This window comes from Cydia fagiglandana, chromosome 23 (assembly GCF_963556715.1).
Source record: "Cydia fagiglandana chromosome 23, ilCydFagi1.1, whole genome shotgun sequence".
Taxonomy (NCBI): Eukaryota; Metazoa; Arthropoda; class Insecta; order Lepidoptera; family Tortricidae; genus Cydia; species Cydia fagiglandana.
The window spans coordinates 1,639,588-1,664,263 of record NC_085954.1 but is presented as its reverse complement, the minus strand read 5'-3'; the positions used below and the strand labels follow the sequence as shown (position 1 = coordinate 1,664,263).

The window sequence follows — 24,676 nt, the reverse complement described above, 5'->3', positions numbered from 1 at the left end:
TTATTTTTTAATCTCTATTCTTTACCGTTGTCCCGTTTTAGGGCTCATGGGAGCTTGAGGTTTCCTCGGCAACTAATCCCGTGAATTGGTGTGGTCGCTACTTTTTACAAAAGCAACTGCCATCGGACATTCTCACAGGGAACACTAGGTTTTATTGGGTTTACTCCGTTGTTTTTCTAGTATACTTTAGTTCTACTCACCACAACCGTTTCCTCATAAGCTCCTCTTCCTCCTGACTCATCTGCACAGGCAGTAAAGCTCGTATCTGGCTGAGTCCCACCCACATCTCGGCGACGTCTAGTTTGGTCTTCGCGTTGATGACGTAGGTCTTTTCCAGGGCTCGGATTAGCTCGCCGACGGAGTCGTATTGACGGACAAGGAGGCTAAAAAAGAACAATAAATTTAGTCTAAAATAAACAGTTAAATAACTTAATAGTTAACTAACTACAAGAGTCGTCTCCAATCACACTTCTTAATACTTATAAAGCAGTTGAAACAGATAAGATAATTATGTGGTTATTTTGAATTTCCCAGTTTCTCGATTGCATCTCTTTAAAATCTGTATGTCAATACAGTTGGGTACTGTTTGGATTTTCTACCACATCAATTGAAGGGTTGTTTACAAAAACAACATAACTGACTACACTGGTTGACACCCGAAACGATTGACAATGTTCTTAAAAAAGTGTCGACCGCTCTAAGCAGTCAGTGCCGGCCATACTTGAGCCGAACGGTATCACACGCGACGACGGCAAGCGGCCCGACGGGATGTCACTCATTCCGTGGAAGCTGGGGAGGAGCTTGTGTGGGACGCCACCTGCGTTGACACGCTCGCGCCGTCCCACCTACAGGCGACCTCCGTCAGGGCGGGGGCTGCGGCCACAACAGCGGAACTAAACAAGCGGCGCAAATATGCGATCCTCGGCGAGGGCTACATATTTTTTAGTTTGTATTTTTTGTCACAACAAAGCAGTTATGTTGTTTTTGTAAACATCCCTTCAATTACACTTTACTCATTTCATCTCACATGCCATTGTTACTATTTTTTTTAAAGGTTGCCTTAACAAAAACAAAAGTATGTGGTAGACTTTGACTTATCCTATGTCCCCTAGATGAGGCAGAGGGCATCAACAGCCACGCTATCTGGATCGGTCTTGAGCTTCGTGCTTGAGTTCGCTCCAAATCTACCCGATAGCCTTCGCCTCTGCAATAATAGTCGGCCAGGTCTGCTGGTATGTCATGTGGTAGAGGAAAGTGTATATAGTGTAATAGTGTGTTAGTGTAGTAGTGTTATGTAGTGTATTAGTGTGGTGTAGTGTAATAGTGTGTTAGTGTAGTGTAATAGTGTGTGTGTAGTAGTGTGTTAGTGTAGTGTAATAGTGTGTGTGTAGTAGGGCTCGCGGTCGTGTCCGGGTTTCGTGTACACGTGTTCGGTACCCGTTTCCGAACTACACGTACACGGTTTTCTGACCCGGTCTGCACGTGTAGTCGGGTACACGTGTAATTAAGATCCGTGTATCCGGGTACCCGTGTACCCGTGTACACGGCGAAACGGACCTTAAATACACGCGGGCCTAACCTGTCCTTGGCGTGTAGCGGAGATTGAAGTAATGTATAAAGTTTTAAATAAAACAAAGGTTCAGGAGCTCCGATTGTTTAGCAGTTTTATTTTATCGCATGTTCAATGTGATTGATATGTCTTGTACCAATTTAATTGATTTTCACCTCAGCAGCTCGAACAAGACTTTGCTACTTAATAAAACCGGGCAAGTGCGAGTCGGACTCGCGCACGAAGGGTTCCGTACCATAATACAAAAAAAGGCAAAAAAAACGGTCACCCATCCAAGTACTGACGCCGCCCGACGTTGCTTAACTTCGGTCAAAAATCACGTTTGTTGTATGGGAGCCCGACTTCAATCTTTATTTTATTCTGTTTTAGTATTTGTTATAGCGGCAACAGAAATACATCATCTGTGAAAATTTCAACTGTCTAGCTATCACGGTTCGTGAGATACAGCCTGGTGACAGACGGACGGACGGACGGACAGCAGAGTCTTAATAATAGGGTCCCGTTTTATCCTTTGGGTACGGAACCCTTAAAAACAGCGAGCAAAATTCGATTTTGCTAAAGGAAAATATAACATATTCCGTTCATTGTAGTTTCAGTAAGCATAACTATCTACTTTTTTATTAGATAATCATTTAAGTGTACTATAATTATTAAAAAACTACATCAATGAAGAAAATTAAATACCTATCAATGAGGTCAACGGTTACTAAGATATTGTTAATTTTAATCTTATGATTATTAAAACAAAGCGCACTTACCTACATTATTGACATCACCAATCAATCCAGTAAAACTGCAAAGTAGGTAATGAAATGAATCTTCCTAACCTCCCATATATTCAATCGTATGTCTTCATAGCACCAATCTCCGCTACACGAGAGTGAAGGGTCGAACCGGCGGGTAAATAAGATCCGTTATTTCGTGTATCCGTGTACCCGTGTACACGGGTACCCGTGTAAACGTTTCCGAATCCGGGCGGGTTCGTGTAGTTCGGGTTCTTAAGCCCGGCGGGCTTAAGAACACGGGTACCCGTGTCAGCGTGTAACACGTGTATCGGGAGCTCTAGTGTGTAGTAGTGTGTTAGTGTAGTGTAATAGTGTGTGTGTAGTAGTGTATTCGTCCTTACCTGAACATCTCTCGAACTAGCTTAGGGGTTTCGATCTGCGCCTCTTCGGCCCATGACACGATGGTCTGAATCAGCACTTTGCGGAACTTCTCTTCTGGAGTCTTGCGCGGGGGCTCTTCCACAGGCTATAATAAAAAGTACAATATTGTGTCCACTAAAAGTGATAAAACCATTCAATTTATTTACATAATTAAATATACAGAGGTACATTAATACAAATACTAAAATAAATTAATGACTAGCTTAAATCTAAAACAGGCCCTTGAGGCATTGTATAATACCAAGGATGCTGGCGGCATTTCCTCGTTGTATCGTTCATTCATAGATCGAACATGGGAATAATGCATTGAATGTAGAACATTAAATTCCTTTATTCATTTAATTTCTTAGATTAGGTTATTTATATGTTATTATTATTTATTTTATTTTATTATGTCTTACTTTTGGCTCCTCATCTAATTCTTTGACCGTGTTGATAATGTTGTATATCTTGCCAATGGTTCCAGGTTTGACCTCCGGTTCAGTTGATTCCTATGAATAAAGAAAGAAAGTAATTTAAGTAAACAAAACAAGTGTAAAAAGTAGGAAAGTAATCTTTTTCTTGAGTTTTAAAACCGTAATAAATCGCTCTATACGACACCATATGCCGCATCGCGACTATTTCAGGATTTTCAGGTAGTCAAGCCGACACATGGCGTGCCGTGGGTGGCCTAGATTTCATCTATTATTTGACTCGCAATTACTGTAAATAATGACATGGCGGCAAGTCAAGGCGCGTGAGCAGCCATGTTTGTAGGGAGGGGAAGCGGAACTACGTCACGGCGTGGGGCGGAACGACTACATAGACGCTAGCGGCATCTATCGGTCAACGGCGGCGTTACTCACTCAATCAAGATCTCGGACGTAGAACGGAACACATAATAATATTTTCTTTGATTTCTTATGTACGTAAGCTGTTAATAGGGCGTATTACTGCAATGTTCTGCCGCCAGAGTGCAGCACTAAGCTAGCTAGTAAAACATAGAGTAACATAGATACTGCGCCTTAAACAGTTTTTTCGACGAGTTTTCACAGACAATAAAATATGACATCTGCGATCATATATAACTAAGGATACCGCCTTTAGGAACATTACCGTTCAAATTCTCGGGCCAAATTAGCACACATACACAATTACGCCTACATTCAAATAAGACGACGCGTTTACAGAGCCTGTAATCAAAGCTGGTAAACAAAATAATAGTCATCTTTATTACACTAATGGTACATAGCTAAGTGTAGATGAAATGCATATAATGTCAATAACTACCAATAAGCGACATTAATCCGCTAATAACCTTCTTGCTGTACGTACTGGCCGCTGAGAGTTCGCGGTTCATATTTGATTAGAATATGACTTGGACAGGGATAGGTTTATGCCATACAGTGAAGAACCAGTCAAATAATTCACGTATAATAATTTAATGCAGATTAAAAGATAACTAGTTAAAATGTTGTTATGACATGACAGACTAACTCAACATAAGTAAATATATCATTGTTGTATAAATGTATTCCGCTATAATAAGTATTTTGTATATTTTATTATCAATCTGCATGGCAGTACGAAGTCACGTTCAGGTATAGTCTGTCCGTTTTTCTAAGATCAAGTACGCCATAGTAAATGTATGGCGAACTTGATCTTAGAAATAGGACTGGCTATACAGTCTGCAAAATTTACATGGGTACACGAATCGGGTCAAAAATATTTGATCAGGCGGAGTCGCAATAAATCCCCACTTTCAGTAGATAATATTTTATATGTATATAGCCGGTCAAGCAAGTTTGTCAGTAGAAAAAGGTGCAAAATTAAAATTTTGTATACGACCACAGCCGTTCGCGCGCTTACATTTTCTAAATTTGCCGCTCTTATAATATTTTAAACTTTCGCGTTTTGAACACATATTAACTCACATTATACGAAACGAAACTGATTTACGTCTGTAAATCATGGTAATTGAATATAATTCGCGTTAGACCCGTCTATAATGTGAGTTAATATGTTTGCCGCTCTTTTCTACTGACGGAAATGGCTTGAGAGAGAACCTACATAAATGTGACAGTAGAGGGTGGATTCAAATGATCAACATTTTCAGATAATGTGTGTATTTGTTAAATTAATTCAGTGAAAGCATGATAGGAAAAATGTATCTACATATAGGAGACCGGGTATGATTATCTCACGGATAGAACATATTCTAGATATAACATATTCTCATGAATAGAACATATTCTAGATATCTTGCCAGGCATCCACTCAATTTCATGTCTCTCTAATTGGACAGCTTTTTTCCATAGTTCTCTGCGAAATGCATATTGTGGGAATCTCAATGGAAAGTAATGTAAAATGGCAATACCAAATTTGATTATTAATTTGAAATAACAAGGTAGTTTTTTTATAGCTCCATCTCATGAAACAAAAAAGGAAAATACAAATCTGTTAGAAGGAATTTATTACTACATTTATAATTATATAGAAAATACCTAAACCAAACACAAGTTAATAAAATAGTCTACTTCATTTAGCATAACACCATCCCTATTATCCTCGCAATTTAAAAAGTCGTATGTTGTTATGAAAGTCGTATGCAGTTGTTACGTTTTAGCTTAGCACGGTAGTATTGAAAACGAATCGTCATGTTTTTTCCAAATTCTACTGAAGTTATCTGTTTACTACAAGTGAAAAGTGATTCCACTGTCCTTGGTATGAACTAAAATAACTTCTGCACCACTTCACGACACATGAATATATTTTTAATTACAAAAAAACGTTGTTTTTATAAATCAATTTAGCCATTTGTCACTGACTGTCATCTCGGTCGTACTGAGATTGCCAATCGAGCAGTTTGTAAGTACCGCCTATCGCGGGGTAGTTTGCGTTGGGTCATAATTGAGCGGACAGAATACTTCCATGTATAGTATTTCGCTGTATGACATTGATGCATTAAGGCGTTGTTAACAAGGGCCTACCGGGAAACGCGAAAATCTAAATTTAGTTATCTGCCTCTTTATCGCCCGAATGTGCAAGAGTGATAGCTCTCTTCACGTTAGATAACGAAATTTCGATTTCCTTGTTTCGCGGTAGACCCCCAGATTGTGATGGATAGTGGTAGTGGCGCCCCCTACGAAGAATTTTGCGTAATATTCCCAATTGGATGGGACTCATGGGACCACACAATAAATAATAGTACTAGGTACAGAAGACTCACTCTCTAACAAAACGCGTCTGTTACGATACTTACGATGAGCACAGATATGGCCGCTAGGTGGCGACAGCGCCACGCGCGGCTTATGGCAAACCCCAAAATTGGGGCCGAACGGATGCACTTTTAGCTACCAGTAGCAAAGCAACGAAATCGCGGAGTTGAGACACGCCTGATGGGACTAAAAAAGAAACACTATACTCACTGGCACTTCAGGTTCTTGCAGGGCAGAAAGGGACACATGCGACATGAGCCCTTCATGGAACTCGGTCATACGAGCGATGAGATCCTCGCCGCATGGAATGTTGTCCTTCTCCGCTTCTTCTTCTAGGTCCATGTGCTTGAAACCTAAAGAAATAGGTTTATTTAGATCAACAAAAAAAACCGGGCAAGTGCGAATCGGTCTCGCGCACGACGGGTTCCGTACCATTATGCAAAAAAAAAAAAAGCAAAAAAAAACGGTCACCCATCCAAGTACTGCTACTGACCACTCCCGACGTTGCTTAACTTTGGTCAAAAATCACGTTTGTTATATGGGAGCCCCATTAAAATCTTTATTTTATTCTGTTTTTAGTATTTGTTGTTATAGTGGCAACAGAAATACATCATCTGTGAAAATTTCAACTGTCTAGCTATCACGGCTCGTGAGATACAGCCTGGTGACAGACGAACGGACGGACGGACGGACGGACGGACAGCGAAGTCTTAGTATAGGGTCCCGTTTTACCCTTTGGGTACGGAACCCTAAAAAAGAAAGAACCTAACTGAGCATACATAACTGAGGACGCGCTTAAAGCAGGATGACCGAATATTAATAGAAGGTAAGTACCTATAATCTGTCAGCCATTTCGGACGGTATAAATGCAGTGCGATATGAATGCAGTTTTTCTTGTTACTAAAATCGATGACATGGTTTCTTAAGAAGAGATCGTCGTATGTCCTATTGTTTCAGATTTTCTCATACTGACCGATCTAAATGGGCCACCTCCTACAGTGTAATAACTATAAGAGATGTACGTCAACAACCTTAGAGAATATAACCAACGGAGTAGTCATTAACAGGCGTTCCCCTCTGTCGAAAATAGGCGGCCAAGGGTCAACGACATGTCCACCACATGTATGGACTGACGTTTATCTGCCATGGTTATATTTACGTCACGTATACATTTGATGTGCCCCTCCCCCGCAAAAAACGGCAGACTATTTTGTGCCGAAAATTATAGACATGGCGCCTCCGTTGGTTATATATTATCCTCTAAGTCAACGACCGTCCTTCAAAACCTCAATTTTTCCCTCAATAATCTAAAATTAAGCAAGCCGCCGAGCGTGGTGGCCGAGTAGATATGACGTTTGACTTTCAATCCGGAGGTCGCGGGTTCAAATCCTGGCTCGTACCAATTTTTCGGAACTTATGTACGAAAAATCATTTGATTTTTACCACTAACTTTTCGGTGAAGGAAAACATCGTGAGGAAACCTGCACACATCTGCGAAGAAACTCATAGGTGTATGTGAAGTCCCCAATCCGCATTGGGCTAGCGTGGGGACTATAGCCCAAGCCCTCTCACGCATGAGAGGAGGCCTGTGCTCAGCAGTGGGACGTAAATAGGCTGAAATGATGATGATGATGATGAGCAAACCGCAAGGAATCAAGTTCTGTCGGCTACTGATACTCACTAAGGATAGCGTTCATCTGTTCCCGCGGCGGACAACGGAATTCCCTAGTCTTTTTAGCTGCCACAGCGCTCGGCAAATCTGATTGTTTGATCTCGATGTAGCGTCTGAAAGAAGGTGAATCAAATTATAGTGGAAATCACTTTGGAGAATATTCTTACCTACTAGAGATGCTTCTCTACTGGAACTCATACGGCTCGATTCGGAAAATGAATTAGATTTCTACTAGACTTCAACAAGTTACGATATGGATAATTTAAAGATATTTGTAAGATAGATATGTCAAATTTGACGTTTCCGCGATTCTGGAGGTCCTCTTGAACGATTTCGACCAGTTATGACTTAGATATCCAAGTCACATCTAGTCGATATCTCCTGTAGATCTAGTTGATTTCTAAATCGTCTCTAGATCTTGTGATTATCTCGAAATTCGAATAGGCCTGATAGGCTTACATCGCTCTAGAGGCATTTTGCGGGCACGTCAATTAGTAACTTTTGCAAGTAAATAAATAAATTTTCGAGTTGGTGGAGAACTGGTGGACACGGTCCAAATCCTGGTCAATATAATTCTAGTGAAACTAACCTTGAATCATTCAAAACTGTATTTTTTGAAGTGAAAACTTCTTTAGCGGCGCTGAGCACTTTTTGAGGTGGGGAAAAAATGATAAACGCGATACAGCGTAACGCGTAACGCGTAACGTAACGCTGACGTCATGTGGCACTGACAATGTTATTCACCAAAGAACTTTAGTCATAACGTATCATAATCAGGTCAATTATTTAAAACTGGACTTTTATATTAAGCAATAAAGCTCAATGTTCTAATCTTGTACGGGCTGAAATACGAGGATCTAACAGTTACATTCTAATTTATATCACTCAAATATAATGCAATAAAGCTACATCTTGATGAAATCGCTAATAAAAGTGAACTTTAGTACTGGTGAATAAAACTCAAAATATCATGACCAAATATATTTAGATGCGAGGTCTGCAAGGTAACTTTATAATTTCTATGCGAATTTTAAACAATTAACGCTACAAATTTAAGCTCACTGGCCAGCAATTTCGGAACTAAAGTTTTTCAATAGAAAAGAGGATGGGTCAATTATCCATAGTGGTGCAGACATTTTGGACTAGTCATTGAGTTTTCACTTCTGTCGGCACTCCCGGAGTGAAATTCGTTGTTTTTTTTTCTTACTTATACATAGCACTAGCAGACCTCCGTTTTACGCTTGTCGGGAACTCACTTCCTTTATAGAAGGAGGAGGGAGAGATTTCATCTGGTATACAGTAGTACCTGAATAGGTTAATTTGCTTTTGTGATAAAATAATGTGTACCTAAAAATTGTGAAAGTAAGTATAAATCAATAAAAGTCGATTTATTTACCTGAGCTGATCAGTCTGCAGATCTCCAACGAAGTCATGAGCGAACGCTATAATGGCTTCGACTCTGTGCCGCAGCTGCACATCGTTGAGATGTTGCAGCAGATAGCACATCTGCAACTTTGCACCCTCCGCCATCTTCATGTGCAGGAGTCCCTTGCGGTGCTCATCTTTGCCTTCTGTAAAAATATAGTTAGTGGAATCTTGAGCGAGGGTTTCAAAGCACGAGGGTTAAACAAAATTTGCCCCAGAGAAATTTGCGAAATTGTTCACCACACCAACCCGAGGCAAATATTAAATCAAACCAAATCATATCCAAATGAATGTAATTAAATATTTATCATCCAAAATCATCATCAAAAGTCAATTCTACCAGCAAACATAAGAAAACAACTCAAAATTTGCATATGATTACTTTGCCTCACATGTGAATAAAATGCAACTTTGCTATCAGTTTTTGAAGTGCAAAGTAAGCCTTTCCGAGCTGGTGTGTTGAAAAAAAAAGGTGTGCAAATATAGCCGGCGACCCAATCATAAGTGGGTTAGACTGCCTTTCTGTGTACTTATATTCCCAAGTGAATGGGACAAGGGCAAGCGAATGATGATGATATTCAGTGATCGGTACGGACGGTGCCACACCGCGGATGACTCAAGTGTTCTATCTAAGCTATCTTGTTCGAAAAAGTAATTCTATTGAGTGTTATTTTGAATAATATGTATTTTTAAGAGTTTATAAAGGAATAAAATGTTTACTCGGAAGCCCGCGATCACTGCTTATATTTTAGAAAATTGTTTCTTTTTAAACCTTTAAACTTCTGTCAGGCGTGTCTCACTCCGCGATTTCGTCGCTTTGCTACAGGTAGCTAAAAGTACATCCGTCCCACACCAATTTTGGTGGGTAGCCATAAGCCGCGCGCGGCGTTGTCGCCACCTAGCGGCCATATCTGTCCTGATCGTAACAGACGCGTTTTGTTAGAGAGTGAGTCTTCTGTACCTAGTACTATTATTTATTCTGTGCTTCTTTCTGTTTAGTTAGTAGAGCTACTGTCCAATGGTAGCAAAAATAAATAATGATAAACGAGTTTATTACTTTGCGGCCTAGTATTTTCACTTAGACAAAGTTCTAGCCGTGGATATAATTTATTCGTAGATTGTATCTAAATTCGGCTATGTTCGATATCCAGCTATTGAATAAAAAAAAAGATCATGACCTAAGAAATTATGAACATTAGGGTGTTTCACTTTTGTATGGAGAAAAAAAAGTTGTACATAACATTTTTCCTGACTTTGCTCACCAATGGAGTCTCCCTACCCTAAAAACTATCTATTTCAATGTTCAAAAGAATTGAATAACGTTTAGAGGTTGCACAATTTGAAAAGGTAGAGTAAGAACCCCATACATTGCGTGAAAATGAACTATGTTCTAAAATGACAAAATATAATGAACTGATAGTAAAATCGAATGAGAAAACTGAATTTTGCGTCTAAAATACGATAAAAGCACTTTTCTTTTGGAAACAGGTGAAAAAACTGAAAAATCTTAACTAGAACATTTATCGAGTACCCAAAATCCAAGTTTACTACTAATTTTAAAATGTATTTATATGTAGAAGGTTCAGTATCACACTACTCTCCGCCTTGATGGTAGCCGCTTAAACCATGTTCTACCCTCCGCTGTATAGTCGTTGGTTATTTGAAAAATCTTTGTTGATGTTGTGCAACCTCTAAATGTTGACCGATTTTTTTTTTTACATATAATATTTTTTTATCTGTTAGAACAAGAATTCGAGCAAAGTCAGATGAAAATCGAAAATTCGGAAAAATGAAACACTCTAATGAACATGAAGATTGTTCGCTCCAAAACAAAAGACAGAATCAATAAAATCTGTAGGTTTTTAATCCCATTGGCCATTACTTCAGTATGATTACCTTTATCAAAAGTGGGATCCCAAGTCTCAGGGTTGATCATGATGAGGAGCTTCTCCACGTCTTCGTCACGCATCATGCCCACCAGCAGGAGACGATCCACCAACTTTATGAGAGGCCTGGAAATAATATTTAATCTTTTATCTACACACATATCGTAAACTCACACACTCGTGTGATACTATTATGAAACTCACTGCGTTCGTTTCATAAACCCACACTCGAGTTTTAATGCCTTTCATTATATAGCAGTCACATAAACTACTATTATAATCTCGAAGCTTAGACAAATATAACAGTATTCACCCATCTTTCGTATCGCAGCCTTACATGGCGGCCGTGACTGTAAAATTTGTATTGTGACGGAGGAATAAATAACACACGTAAGCTGTTTGTCAGATGTCGTGTAAGAACTAATATATACTTGCAGGAATATATTTTCGTTGCTTCCACCGACGGGGTCCGTGTTGTGCACTTAATTTGCCTTCTCTGTCCCTGTTTAGGCATTTTAAGCCTTAAATGAGTGTAAGAACTAATATATACTTACAGGAATAGGATAGTCGTTGCTCCCATTAACGGGGTTGTAGAAGGTAGAAAGGCAATAGAAAGTACTCTCTCCCGGCGGGTGTTATGCCTGGGAACCGAAGTCCACTGAGAGTTGGTCGGAAGTTATACATATAGCAACTGACATTTAAAACTCCGTAAGCGCGATGTAGGTAACATACTAATTGCGTTCTAGCTCCCTAACGCCATCTGTTCGATTATTGTGGCACCACGCCAACAGTGACAGCTAGAGGAGACGCCACAGGGTCTCGATTGTGCACTTAATTTGTGTTCACTGCCTCTGTTAGAGCATTTTAAGCCTTAAACATACGACTGTAAGAACTAGTTTATACTTACAGGAATAGATCCTCGTTGCTCCCCCCGACGGGGTCTCGGTTGTGCACCTGGTTGGTCTCCACGGCCTCTGCGAGCGCCTGCATCACTCACACACACCTCTAGTATACTACAACTGTATCAGTTAGAGAGAGAGGTGTATACTTACAGGAATAGATTCTCGTTGCTCCCCCCGACGGGGTCTCGGTTGTGCACCTGGTTGGTCTCCACGGCCTCTGCGAGCGCCTGCATCACTCACACACACCTCTAGTATACTACAACTGTATCAGTTAGAGAGAGAGGTGTATACTTACAGGAATAGATCCTCGTTGCTCCCCCCGACGGGGTCTCGGTTGTGCACCTGGTTGGTCTCCACGGCCTCTGCGAGCGCCTGCATCACTCACACACACCTCTAGTATACTACAACTGTATCAGTTAGAGAGAGAGGTGTATACTTACAGGAATAGATTCTCGTTGCTCCCCCCGACGGGGTCTCGGTTGTGCACTTGGTTGGTCTCCACGGCCTCGGCGAGCGCCTGCATCACTCACACACACCTCTAGTATACTACAACTGTATCAGTTAGAGAGAGAGGTGTATACTTACAGGAATAGATTCTCGTTGCTCCCCCCGACGGGGTCTCGGTTGTGCACCTGGTTGGTCTCCACGGCCTCTGCGAGCGCCTGCATCACGAATTCTCGGACCACTTCAAGGGGGAAGTTCGGAGAGTAGAGGTTGCTGATGTCCGAGATATTTTCCCTGTAATAGAAATAAGTTTTTGGCATAAAAATTATTTTTGGTACAAGCTTTTATCGCTGACTGTACTTTTCTTTCCACAGGCAACTAATACTCATCGAGACAATTCTAAAAACCCTAAACACAATTAGGTTTCGTTGTTTTATCACAGAGTTCCTATGGCCACCTCCGGTCTCTATCATCAGATCAGCTCCATCACACCATAATATTGCATTGTCACCCGACTTATTTATGTATGCAAAATTTCAGCTCAATCGGAAACCGGGAAGTGGATCAAATTTAACTTGCAAGATTTGATTACAGACAACGGTCAGGTGAAAGTAAATAAAAGCTTGTAAAAACGTTATATGTTACTACTACGCTACAAGAAATTAAACATAACCATAGAGAAATGTAGTAAGAATAGAGTGCACACTCCATACATCAGTTTTGGTACCAAAACGACTATTATTTTCGCAGTCGACATCTAGCATCGAGTAGCGGAATTATCAGTACCGCTACTTGATACTAGAATTCTCTAGTGTCGCGATCACGAAAATTGTATTGAACAACAATTTACAACTAATATTAAAAGCAGAAGGAGTTGAAAATAGAGTTCCGGTTAATCCGGTTATAATATTAGCTGAAAATTGTTGAGCATTAGTTAGACTTTTCGGTCGTCGGAACATCTATTGTGAAGTAGCAGTACTGATAACTACGCTACTCGATACTAGAGATCGACTACGAAAATAATAGTCGTTTTGGTACTAAACTTTATGTATGAAGTGAGCACTCTATATATTTTATTTCTCTATGACATAACGGTTAAGTTTTTTCCACTTCGTGCCCCACTGCCGGGATAAGGCATCAATTTGAAGCATAAGGAATTAAGGAGCCCTCTCTGACGGCAACTGACGGAAAGCTACATATAATCAGTACTTACGCAATGTCAGTCATCTTCATCTGTGGACGCACGCTCTCGCATTGCAAAGAACGTAAGCTATGCTGCATGTCGGGATCTTCGTATAAAGCCTTCAGCTCCGGACCGAGGGGGATCACGAATTCATTCTTCATAGTTTCCCTGTAAAATAGGAAATATTTTAACTATAAGTAATAATTTAATTTGTTGAAGAAAAGACGAGGAAACTTAGCGCTTCGGTCGAGATTCGAATTCAAAAATACTCTATTGTACTTATTAAGTACCTACCTACTTCATTTTATGCATGCCTCCGGGGCGCAATATGTTGTAATTGTCACAGAATAAATAATAGTACTAGGTACAGAAGACTCACTCGCTAACAAAACGCGTCTGTTACGATCAGCACAGATATGGCCGCCAGGTGGCGACAGCGCCACGCGCGGCCTATGGCTTTCCCCAAAATTGGGGTGGCACGGATGTACTTTGAGCTACCTGTAGCAAAGCGATGATATCGCGGAGTGAGCCACGCCTGCCGATGTATTGTTATTATTTTTACTTGTACGTAAATTCAATGTTGAGGTGTAAAAGTAGCCTTGTTTTGGCCTATTTGTAAAAAAAAATCTTTATTTCGGAATATTAAAAAAAAAACATACAATATTGTTAAAATGGCTGATGCTTCCTTTGAATTACTTCTAAATAGAATTTATTAACTTATTATTAATTTATAAGGATTCGACACACCTGTATATATATGTATACCTAGAGCATGTTATACAAATATTTTTTTTTAATACTTACATGGTGGTGGCGTGTGACTCGAGATGCAAAGCTATGAGTAGATCATAAAATCCTTGGCGTAGCGGACCAGACATATATTGTGACTGGATCGCGTACAGCAGTTGCTTTTGGTCGACGTGCTGGCAAAGAGCATGGGCAGCCCTGTAATGAACAGAATAAAATAACTGAATATTACATACATCAACAATGCATAATAAACGAAATAAAAAAAAATGCAAAGTCCGTTTTTCCTCGGCATCTACACAAAGGGAGTTGCCTCGCGCGGGAGTTGCCTTGAGGAGGCAGCTTGTTGTGTGTGAATCCCCACAATTATTATTTTTGAATTGGTAGAACTTAGGGGGCAAGTCAAGTCCCCACTGAAAACCCGCGCCACGAGATTGCCGCGGCATTTTACTGAGTCATATGGTGTTTCCACTGTTTTTTTTTATGTCGCATGTCTCCATTTTCTTTATGTTATGTGGTGGTGATTAATAAAAATATTTTCTTTCTTTTCTTTTATGAAGAAACTAGCAGACGGGGTTTAATGCATGAGTAAGCCCATTCATAAAAATAAAAAAAAAATATTGTATGAAATTACCTGTAATTGCTCTGATAGCACAAGGCAGCGTACAACGTCAGGGTGTGCGAGTGGAAACTGAGGAGTTTGTCCATTTCAATCAACTCCAGAATATCTATGCAGCGGTCCTCCTCTGAAAACAAATTTAGGAATTTTTAAAGCACAATTTTTAGACGAGAACACTGAGCAACAATATAATTTAACAGACCGAATACCAGTTTTACAACAAGTGATTGTAGTTTAATGTTGGTTCGATCAGAGCGGCTACCGCGAAAATTGTAATTCGCCAATTGCGGGGATCTTTCTCTTTTACTCCAATGAAGGCGTAATTAGAGTGACAGAGAAAAATCCCCGCAATTTGCGAACTTCGATTTTCGCGGTTATAGCCAGGGATCGGAAATTCGGATGCTTTTATACCTAAACTTTGGCCTCAGTACCTACACCGCGTTGTTGTTGAGTAGTATGGAGGCGGACTCAATTTAATTTTGCTAATAAATTTACCGGGATTTCCCGGAATACCGGCAATTAGGATACATATACACATAAGAATTAAAGTATTTAAATAACATATTTCAGCTGTTTCTTTTTACACAATATGTGGTATGCGGTAATTTGTTTTGTTACACCTTGTTTGTAGTTAAAACTGTTTACCAACGTGTAGGTAGGTATTTAACAAAATCGCTGAAAATAGTCATAAAGTAAATATTTTGACAGTTATCACTATTTCGTGATTTTTTATACGATCCCTGAACTTAAATAATTAAAATAATATTTTTAAGAAGCCGACTCCATACTTGCTGAGCTTTTTCCGGGAATTTGCTAAGTTTAGGCATAAAAGCATCCGAATTTCCGATCCCTTGTTATAGCCCAGACGACAATACGTAACTAGTAATAGTTAGAAATTCATCCCAAGATTCACCGAAACGACTTTCTCTCAAGTCCTTTAAAAATATATGACGTTATTCATAAACGCGTTACTGGACTGAATTAGCTATTAATCGTTTGTCTTTATCTGTCATTTTGACTTATGTATTTGTAAGAAAGGGATAAAACATAAATTAACTAAATCAGCCAGCGTATTATGGATGGCTTTATCCATCTTTATCCACGTGATAAAATAACTGTCAATTTTTAACACCGTGGGATAGAAAGTGACGGACACCGTTTTATCACGCTGTCACGTAGACAAGAACGACCATCATTTCCGTACAGGCCCGTAAAGTTGTATGGATAAGGGGGTCGGTCCAGAGAAAACACGACGGTACATACCAGGTATATGTAGAGCTAACATGGAGATAGCGTCTTCACAGAGCATGGACCAACCACGAATATCCGATAATTTGAGCGCGTGGACTTGTAGCGACTGGTTGGGAACCTATAAAACAAAAAATGTATACCATAAGTAATTTAAAACCTATATTATAGCCCGGCCAGAAATATATATGATCATTGTCAAGAGGGCGCTGTTGAGTTATTTCTCTAGTTTCAACAATGTTAGCATTCCTTACCGAACTCTTTAGAACGACAAATCATTCGAAATGAGAAAAACTGATACAAAATATTGGTGTGACCTAATATTTAATTAATTTTAGCATCAGAAAAAGTTCAAAACTACATTTTAAACATGTTTTCTTACGAATACCCACTCTTCGTACGTGAATAGTGGTAAACATTCTTACTTACCCTCGCCCACTGATGCGGCTTCAAGCACTGTATCTTCAGCCTCGGAGGGAACTGGGGTGTCACATGCTTGTCGCTCGTCGGTAACACGGCGGCGCTGAGCGGTAAACTGGTCAAGGACCGACCGAGCTCGATTTGGAGGATCTCCTTAGAAGTAGCTTCTACGAAGATGGCAGGGAAGAGCTTGATTTCAGGCTCCATCTGTTGAAAATAGTATTAATTGAGCTTTATATTTCTTCTTCTTCTTCCTCGCGTTATCCCGGCATTTCGCCACGGCTCCTGAGAGCCTGGGGTCCGCTTGACAACTAATCCCATGATTTGACGTAGGCACTAGTTTTTACGAAAGCGACTACCATCTGACCTTCCAACCCAGAGGGTAAACTAGGCCTTATTGGGATTAGTCCGGTTTCCTCACGATGTTTTCCTTCACCGAAAAGCTTCGAGCTTTATATTTACCATCGATAAATGAGCAATATTTAATATGCCTTGCCCGCATTTGCTATTGCCGCCTGGGCCATATTTTCGTTGTAAATATTCACCTCTTTCCCCAAAAATCTCAAGTCACAATACCATCGCCCACACTGTTAACTGATAGTTCGTAAACCTTATTACAATAGGCAAAAGGTCCACCTATGCACAGTTAAGAGTGTTGCTGTTTGTACCAGTAAAATTGTCAAGGACTCGGCAATTGGTGGTAAGTTATTTTAGCAATGTCTCGTATTTTTCGTAATCTGATAGAATTTTTCTGTTTGTTAATGTTCTGACTTAGAATCTGTTGTTTTGCAAGTTTGATTTAATATCTTCTGTTAAAAGAGCTATACCTTATATTTAAAGCTGGTATCCTTTCCTTCGCAAGTCTACGACACGATGCCAGTTGAAGTGTCTACGGAGCAGTGGCGGCGCGTCAAACATATGCATAGGCAAGCCGGAGCTAATTTGGCTTACATATTTCCTTTACAACTCTGCTCAAATGTCCAAAAACAGGCAAGCCGGTGGGAATCAGCTTTTATGGACGCGCCGCCACTGCTACGGAGCAACCCATGACCATGCCTTGCGAGGCACCTTTGGCCCATGTTGCCTCGGCCATAACTTTGTTATAGACTTATAGAATTAGACTAGATTAAAATAACCATCAAAGAGTATTAAAACCTTATATTTAAAGCTGGTCTCCTTCCCCTCGCAAGTCCGCAACACGATGCCTGTTGAAGTGTCTACTGAGCAACCGATGAACATGCCTTGCGTTGCGAGGCACCTTTGGCTCATGTTGCCTCGGCCAAAACTTTGTCATAGTATACACTTTATAGAGTTAGACTATATTAAAATAGCCGCCATAGTAATACCTTATATTTAAAGCTGGTATCCTTCCCCTCGCAAGTCCACGACACGATGCCTGTTGAGGTATCCACAGAGCATCCGATGAACATGCCTTGCGAGGCACCTTTGGCGCCGGCGGCCTCGGCCATTACTTCGTTGTAGAGCTCATCTGCGCGTACCATGTAGCAGGACTGACGTTCCACGCTAAAAATAGAAAAACAAGCTTCCGTCAATAACGACAACTTATCCCTTTTCTGGGCATACTACGAGGGTCGAAGGCAACGAGCGTGTGCTCGCTGGCGATAAGCCAGGGCTGCCGGAGGGCGCCGCGGTGAATGTCATCGATCCCAGTGCGCCTTCACGAACGGCAAAGAGGGTGAAACGCCGGAGTGGGTTTAGTGGGTAGGGCCAAATTCTCCCCCTCTCTTGCCGGGAGAGGGGAAAGGAGCGGCGAGTCCCACACACTGTGCATAAACGCATTCCCACTCCGTCAAAAAAAAAGGCATAGTACGCTCTATCGACCACATACGCGTCAATAGAATTTCATCTTTAGCATTCCAATTGAAGGTCCATATTAGATTTCACTTTTGGGAAATGTGAAATCTTCATTGCAACTTTGAGGTATACATTACATGATATTGGTACCTGGCTCCCAAAGTAGGTTTCCTTGTGTCTCAAGACTCAAGAGCCAGTTCCTGATTACAAGCATAATGTTACAATGTTGGACATTTTATCTACCTCTTCTACCTGGCGTTATCCCGGCATTTTGCCACGGCTCATGGGAGCCTAGGGTCCGCTTGACAACTAATCCCATGATTTGACGTAGGCACTAGTTTTTACGAAAGCGACTGCCATCTGACCTTCCAACCCAGAGGGGAAACTAGGCCTTATTGGGATATGTTGGACATTTTATAATAGAATATAATTATATAATATATGGGAGACCAGGCATTGCTCGGTTAACATATAAAAACTCAAAAACGCGCGTTTTCCCAGAGATAAGACCTGGCTAGATCGATTTATCGGCCCCGATAACCCCCATATAGCAAATTTCATCGGAATCGTCGTAATGACGAATGCGTCATTAGCAGTTTCCGATATATATGAAATTATAAATATATAAAGACGCAGAAGGAAAGGTAATTTATTCAATAACAAAACTTATACAAACTATTATTAAAATTAAGTATAAACTAAATAAATTAGAACTAATAAAATAAATAATTAAAACTTACTAAAATAAATATATAAATAAATGTATGTATCAGTGGCGGCGCGTCCATAAAAGCCGATTCCCACCGGCTTGCCTGTTTTTGGACGTTTGAGCAGAGTTGTAAAGGAAATATGTAAGCCAAATTAGCCCCGGCTTGCCTATGGATACGTTTGACGCGCCGCCACTGGTATGTATATTGCACATTTAAAGGTATAAGAATAAGTATAAATTTAAATTAACTAAATGTTTCGCTAATGAAGACATATTTCATCGTATATTTATCAAAGGCTTACCTCTCAATAACGCGATCGTAGTCATCCGTGATGATGACGGATGATTTCATGACCTTGCCCTGATTGAAGTCCCTGGAGTGGAGATGGTATTGTGTGGTCACCCAGCCAACGTACAGGTGGGTCGGGTCCTGACCTGGGTACACCCTGATAAAAAAAATATTGTGTTTATTGTAACAGATACATTATAGGATAAAAAAAAACAACGGGTTGCACTCCGGGAGTGCCGGCAGAAGTGAAAACTCAATGACATTGTAACAGTTTTTCGATCAGGTCACGTGTCCGTCTTACGAATTTTCAATCTGTCGAATCTGTCGGTCACGTGACCTGTCGCGAGTTTAACATTTTTTCCCCGTCACAAAAAGTGCACAGCGCCGCTAAAGAAGTTTTCACTTCAAAAACAATTATTGTTTTTATTGTAACAGATGCATAACAAAAGGATTAATAAGTACTCGCTCATCGAGTGTTCTGTACTTTTTAGTATTTGTCAGTACATAATCTGTGAAAATTTCAACTGTCTAGCTATCACGGTTCATGAGATACAGCCTGACAAACAGACAGACGGACAGTGTTGTTTTAGTAATACGGTTTTTACCCTTTGGGTACGGAATACTCCTTGAGACAATTCTAAAAACCCGAAACACAAATTAGGTTTCGTTGCTTTATCACACAGTTCCTATGGGCACCTCCTGTCTCCATCATCAGATCAGCTCGATGGTACCATAATATTGCATTGTCACCCGACTTACAGATGTATGCTCAGTTCCATTGGAAGTCGGGAAGTGGGTCAAATTTTACTTGCAAGATTTGACCCTTACATACAATATAGTTAGGTACATTGCAAGTCATATTGGCCAAAAATTCGCCTGTCTATAAAATAAATAATATTGACCTGACGCCGTAGAAGTGTTCGTTGATAAGCTTGAGACACTCGGCGTCGAAGATTTCATTTCCGACCATCTCCGTCTGAGCCGCAGCTAGGGTACTCGTATTCATCTCTTTTCTGCCCTGCTGGGGGGTTGGCACTTGGAGATTGTTGAGATTCGTCTCGCGTAGTACCAACACAGTAGGACAGAGATAGTAAGAGTGCTACACGCTCTAATCGCCGAGTGAGACAGAGTTATAATCACCTGACACCGTAGAAGTACTCGTTGATAAGCTTGAGACATTCGGCGTCGAAGATTTCATTTCCGACCATCTCCGTCTGAGCCGCAGCTAGGGTTCGTAGTCATCTCTTTTCTGCCCTGCTGGGGGTTGGCACTTGGAGATTGTTGAGATTCGTCTCCCGATATAAGCGCCAACACAGTAGGACAGAGATAGTGAGAGTGTACACGCTCTAATCGCCGAGTGAGACAGAGAGCTATAATCACCTGACACCGTAGAAGTACTCGTTGATGAGCTTCAGACATTCGGCGTCGAAGATTTCATTGCCGACCATCTCGGTCTGAGCCGCAGCTAGAGTACTGGTAGTCATCTCTTTTCTGCCCTGCTGGGGGGTTGGCACTTGGAGATTGTTGAGATTAGTCTGTGAAAAGGGGTTTAGTTTAGAGATAGGATTCACTAGCCTACACTACTATATTTAACAAGAAAATTACTTGAGATTTTTGCCTAGATAGATTTATACCTAAATATGTGTGAACAAGCCTAAATTTCCTGATCTTCTCATTATTATTAGATCCTAATTTGACTGGTTAGCATAAGTGCCTAAGTGGCGTACGTAGGTCATCCATACTGAGTCGCATGCGAACGCAACTCATGCTGACAATAAAGCCAACAAAAACTGCAATTTAATTTTAAAAACCAAAATTGTAATCGAAACAGCCGTCTCTGAGAAATCGGATTTTTTTTTAATCATCAATTTATTAGGAAGAATTCCGGGATCGATAAAATAAATATCATATTTATTGAAGGCCTTCTCCTTTTATAAATAACTATTAAATTAAAAAAACACATCCGTTAATTAAAATTTTAAGCCATTATGTGTCAAAAATGCCTTACATAATTTTGGAAAAGAGCTGACACTCTTCAAAAACTGCTGGATCGATTTTTATCAAACATAGCTAAAAACCACCGCAAGGAAATTCGCTTTCACGTAAAAAAAACCCGCATCGAAATCGGCCCATCCATTTGAGAGCTACGAAGCCACAGACAGACATTGGCGTCAAACGTAAAACACCCCTGTATTTGTGTAGGGGGTTAAAAAACGAAGACTCCACAAAAAACGTGTCCTTTTGTATTGAAAAGAGTAAATAGAGAAGAAAAAGACTATGAAATTGCACAACGGGACTTACAGCCATATTCGAACAATGAGATACGTCAAATACTAGATATTGAAACGATATGGATTGGATATGTCTAATCTATATCGTTTCCAGATCTATTAATTGACTTATCTTAAAGTTAGAATCGGGTCGTTAATCGCGTATTTAAGTTTTAAGATTTACTCCTACGTTTCGAGGACGGCGTTGTCCCCGTGGTCTCGGAGTGTCAGTCTTCCCTGAGTCTCAGCTATAGAGGTTTCCCACTTATCCAGGTCCCACTTTTTAACCAAGTTTCACTGTAATACACGATTAAGTCCCGTTGTGTAATTTAATAATATTTAAAAATCGTGAAAGTATAAATCAGAGAAATAAGACTGTTAATCAAAAGAGAAAACACGTACAGTCGCCATCAGATATATCGGAGCGTCCAAGGTGTGCACAATATCTGAACACGCACTCTAACGCCTTGACAATAGAGGCGTTCTCAGATATTAATGAGCACCTTGGCCGCTCCGATATATCTGATGGCGACTGTATATTAGTGGTCACACACACGGATACAGGGGACTCACTTGTTGGTCAAACAAGTACGCCTTGCTTGGCCGGCCGTGGGTAGCGTCATACCTTGTATTCGCCTTGGGGATAAAACATATATTAAAAAAACTCACACACAACTAGGGGTCAAATGGTGGCACTTAAACTCTTGAATCATTGTCGTTAAAAAAATATATGAAAAAAAAACTGATATGTGTTAAATTTGTTAAATGTCAAAAAGTATCGCCATCTACTCGATGAGAGTAGCTATAGATCAGTGCCCCAAACGCGTTAGTTCCGCGAAGCATTATTCCCGATCGCATTTTGCTCCACTCGCGTTAGTTCCGCGTAGCATTATTTCCGGTCGCATTTTTCCCCACTAGAGTTTGTTTTTCAAAAAACATTTAGTTCACAACTTAGCTAGACGGAGCCCCGCGAATCGGGCATCTGAAGCTACCTAACGAGCCTAACCTACCTAACCTATTAATTTAGTGTGACGTCCATGAAAACATTACACTTTGGGGAAAAAAACTAAGTAGGTAGGTTAGGTTCGTTAGGTAGCTTCAGATGCCCGAAGGGCAAACCGCCCAGAAATAGGAGCCCCGCTTCCGTCTAAAAATGCGACCGGGAACAATGCTACGCGGAACTAACGCTAGTGGGGAAAAATGCGATCGGGAATAATGCTACGCGGAACTAACGCGTTTGCGGCACTGATCTAGCTACTCCTCGATGATAGATGATGATGATGAAGAGTAGGCCAAAGGAATGCCGCCATCCTTTGAAAAGATGGCACCATACCTTTGGCCTACTCTTGAATAGATGGCGATACTTTTTGACATTTAACAAAAACACATATCCATGAAAAAAATAAGGATCAAAGTCAAATAGGGTTCAAAAAGTGTTAATCGTTTGTGTCGAAAGATGGCAGTAAATGTACTGACTACATAATTTACTTTGACAATATTCCTCTATTTCAAATTCTCTTTGCTACCGATTTAGAAATCTTCGTGTTAAAAGTTTAATCACCACCAAAACAAAAAAAAAACTCATAGTTTCAAGGTTTAAAAAAACGGTTAACATGGTTTTCTTTGTATATGTATATTTTCGTCAGACAATTACTTGTCCGTCAGAAATTAAGATATCAAATTATGAGCAAAGTTAAAATGTTCAATGGGGAAAAAACTGTTTTAACTGTATTAAACTGAAAATTGACATTCAAACCAGGGATGTTGCGGATGCAGATTTTTTGACATCTGCGGATGCGGATGTCAAGATTAGGTACTTACAAAACGTCTTATATTAAATTTTTTAGTAATTTTTATTTAAAAAAACGAATCGTTTAGTATTTGAGCAAAAATATAGATGTATATTTGTATATTTAATAAACTTACAGTAATTTGGCTGACTTTTCTGGATTTAGACTATTTCGTCACAGGTAATGACGAAATTACCTAGCACTTAATCCGCCGCTAAGACGTACGTGCCTGTACTGACTTGTTCGACATCCGCATCCGCATTAAGCTCCGCATCGATTTTATGCGGATGCGGATTTTGTAAATAATGCGGAAGTTCCGCGGATGCGAATATTCGCAACATCCCTGATTCAAACCAAACTCAACTTTATTTTACAGGTATATTACCAACTTGCATGGGATTTAATTATTCAAACTGTCAGCGTCCACTCAAAACTCAACCTTATCTCTCACAAGTTAAGGTCCATACCTGCGACACTCGTATCTGCGGGTTAGGCCGCCTCATGGCGGAGCGTTCAGGCGACAGTTCTCCATCGCTGAAGGGGTCTGGAGTCTTGGACTTGCGGGATTTGGAGCGGTCTCTGCTCTCGCCGCGCTTGCTTTTGAAGAACCTTAAGATGAAAGAAATAGAGGTAATTATAGCACACGTTGTACAGAAATATTTGTGTATATAGTTTGGTGCTCAATAATTAACATTATCTTAGGGTAACCTTGACCTTGAAAAAAAGTTGACAGTGGGGTCGGGGGATGGAGGGGGGTCGTGTGTGAGGGATCTGTGGTGGTGGTAGAGTGCGGGGATTGGAGGATTGAGGTCTCGCCAATCAGGTAAAATGTTATATTTCGTCTGCCGCATACATCCGGAGAGGTGGGCTAGTATAGCCACCAAGTGGATGCCGCGAAATAAGCGCGGACGTGGCAGGCCCAGACGGAGATGGCGGGACAACTTAGGCGCCTTCATCAGTAACTGGCCGGAAATGGCACTACAACCACAGAAGAAATAATAGTACTACCGTACAGAAAGGACACTTCCTACAAACCCGAAGTTTGACAGCGGTTCAGGGTCGAATCATGCTATCCCTATCTAATATATAGCGCGATCCCTTTCGGCTATTTAGGGTTGTCAAAATTCAAGTGATTATCTTATCTGTGGTCGTGCACGCACAAGGAAGTCAAGTGATGCCAACCCTAATAATTGCTCGGAGCAATGCTGAGCCGAACGGAGCCGAGTTCGACCGAAGTCAGGAGTCTATCCCCACTGCTACAACGGGACTTGTGGAAATCAAGGAGAGCGGCCTTTGTCCAGCGAGTGGGACACTATAACGGTCT

At 40.6% G+C, this 24,676-nt stretch overlaps 1 protein-coding gene across 1 annotated transcript in view; it reads right to left on the bottom strand.

Annotated features, from left to right (window-relative positions):
* LOC134675917 (ryanodine receptor) overlaps positions 1-24,676 on the bottom strand; it is a 196,179-nt gene that overhangs the window by 92,375 nt on the left and 79,128 nt on the right. Inside the window, exons 36-53 of the mRNA XM_063534261.1 lie at positions 23,820-23,961; positions 22,136-22,198; positions 20,673-20,827; positions 19,306-19,449; positions 17,826-18,003; positions 16,489-16,686; positions 16,075-16,180; positions 14,827-14,938; positions 14,250-14,390; positions 13,476-13,613; positions 12,404-12,556; positions 10,927-11,042; positions 9,002-9,176; positions 7,615-7,718; positions 6,144-6,286; positions 3,138-3,227; positions 2,697-2,821; positions 201-383 (exon numbers count right to left, since the gene is read on the bottom strand). Coding sequence (XP_063390331.1) covers positions 201-383; positions 2,697-2,821; positions 3,138-3,227; positions 6,144-6,286; positions 7,615-7,718; positions 9,002-9,176; positions 10,927-11,042; positions 12,404-12,556; positions 13,476-13,613; positions 14,250-14,390; positions 14,827-14,938; positions 16,075-16,180; positions 16,489-16,686; positions 17,826-18,003; positions 19,306-19,449; positions 20,673-20,827; positions 22,136-22,198; positions 23,820-23,961 — 2,466 coding nt within the window. The remainder of the gene's footprint in view (positions 1-200; positions 384-2,696; positions 2,822-3,137; positions 3,228-6,143; positions 6,287-7,614; positions 7,719-9,001; positions 9,177-10,926; positions 11,043-12,403; positions 12,557-13,475; positions 13,614-14,249; positions 14,391-14,826; positions 14,939-16,074; positions 16,181-16,488; positions 16,687-17,825; positions 18,004-19,305; positions 19,450-20,672; positions 20,828-22,135; positions 22,199-23,819; positions 23,962-24,676) is intronic.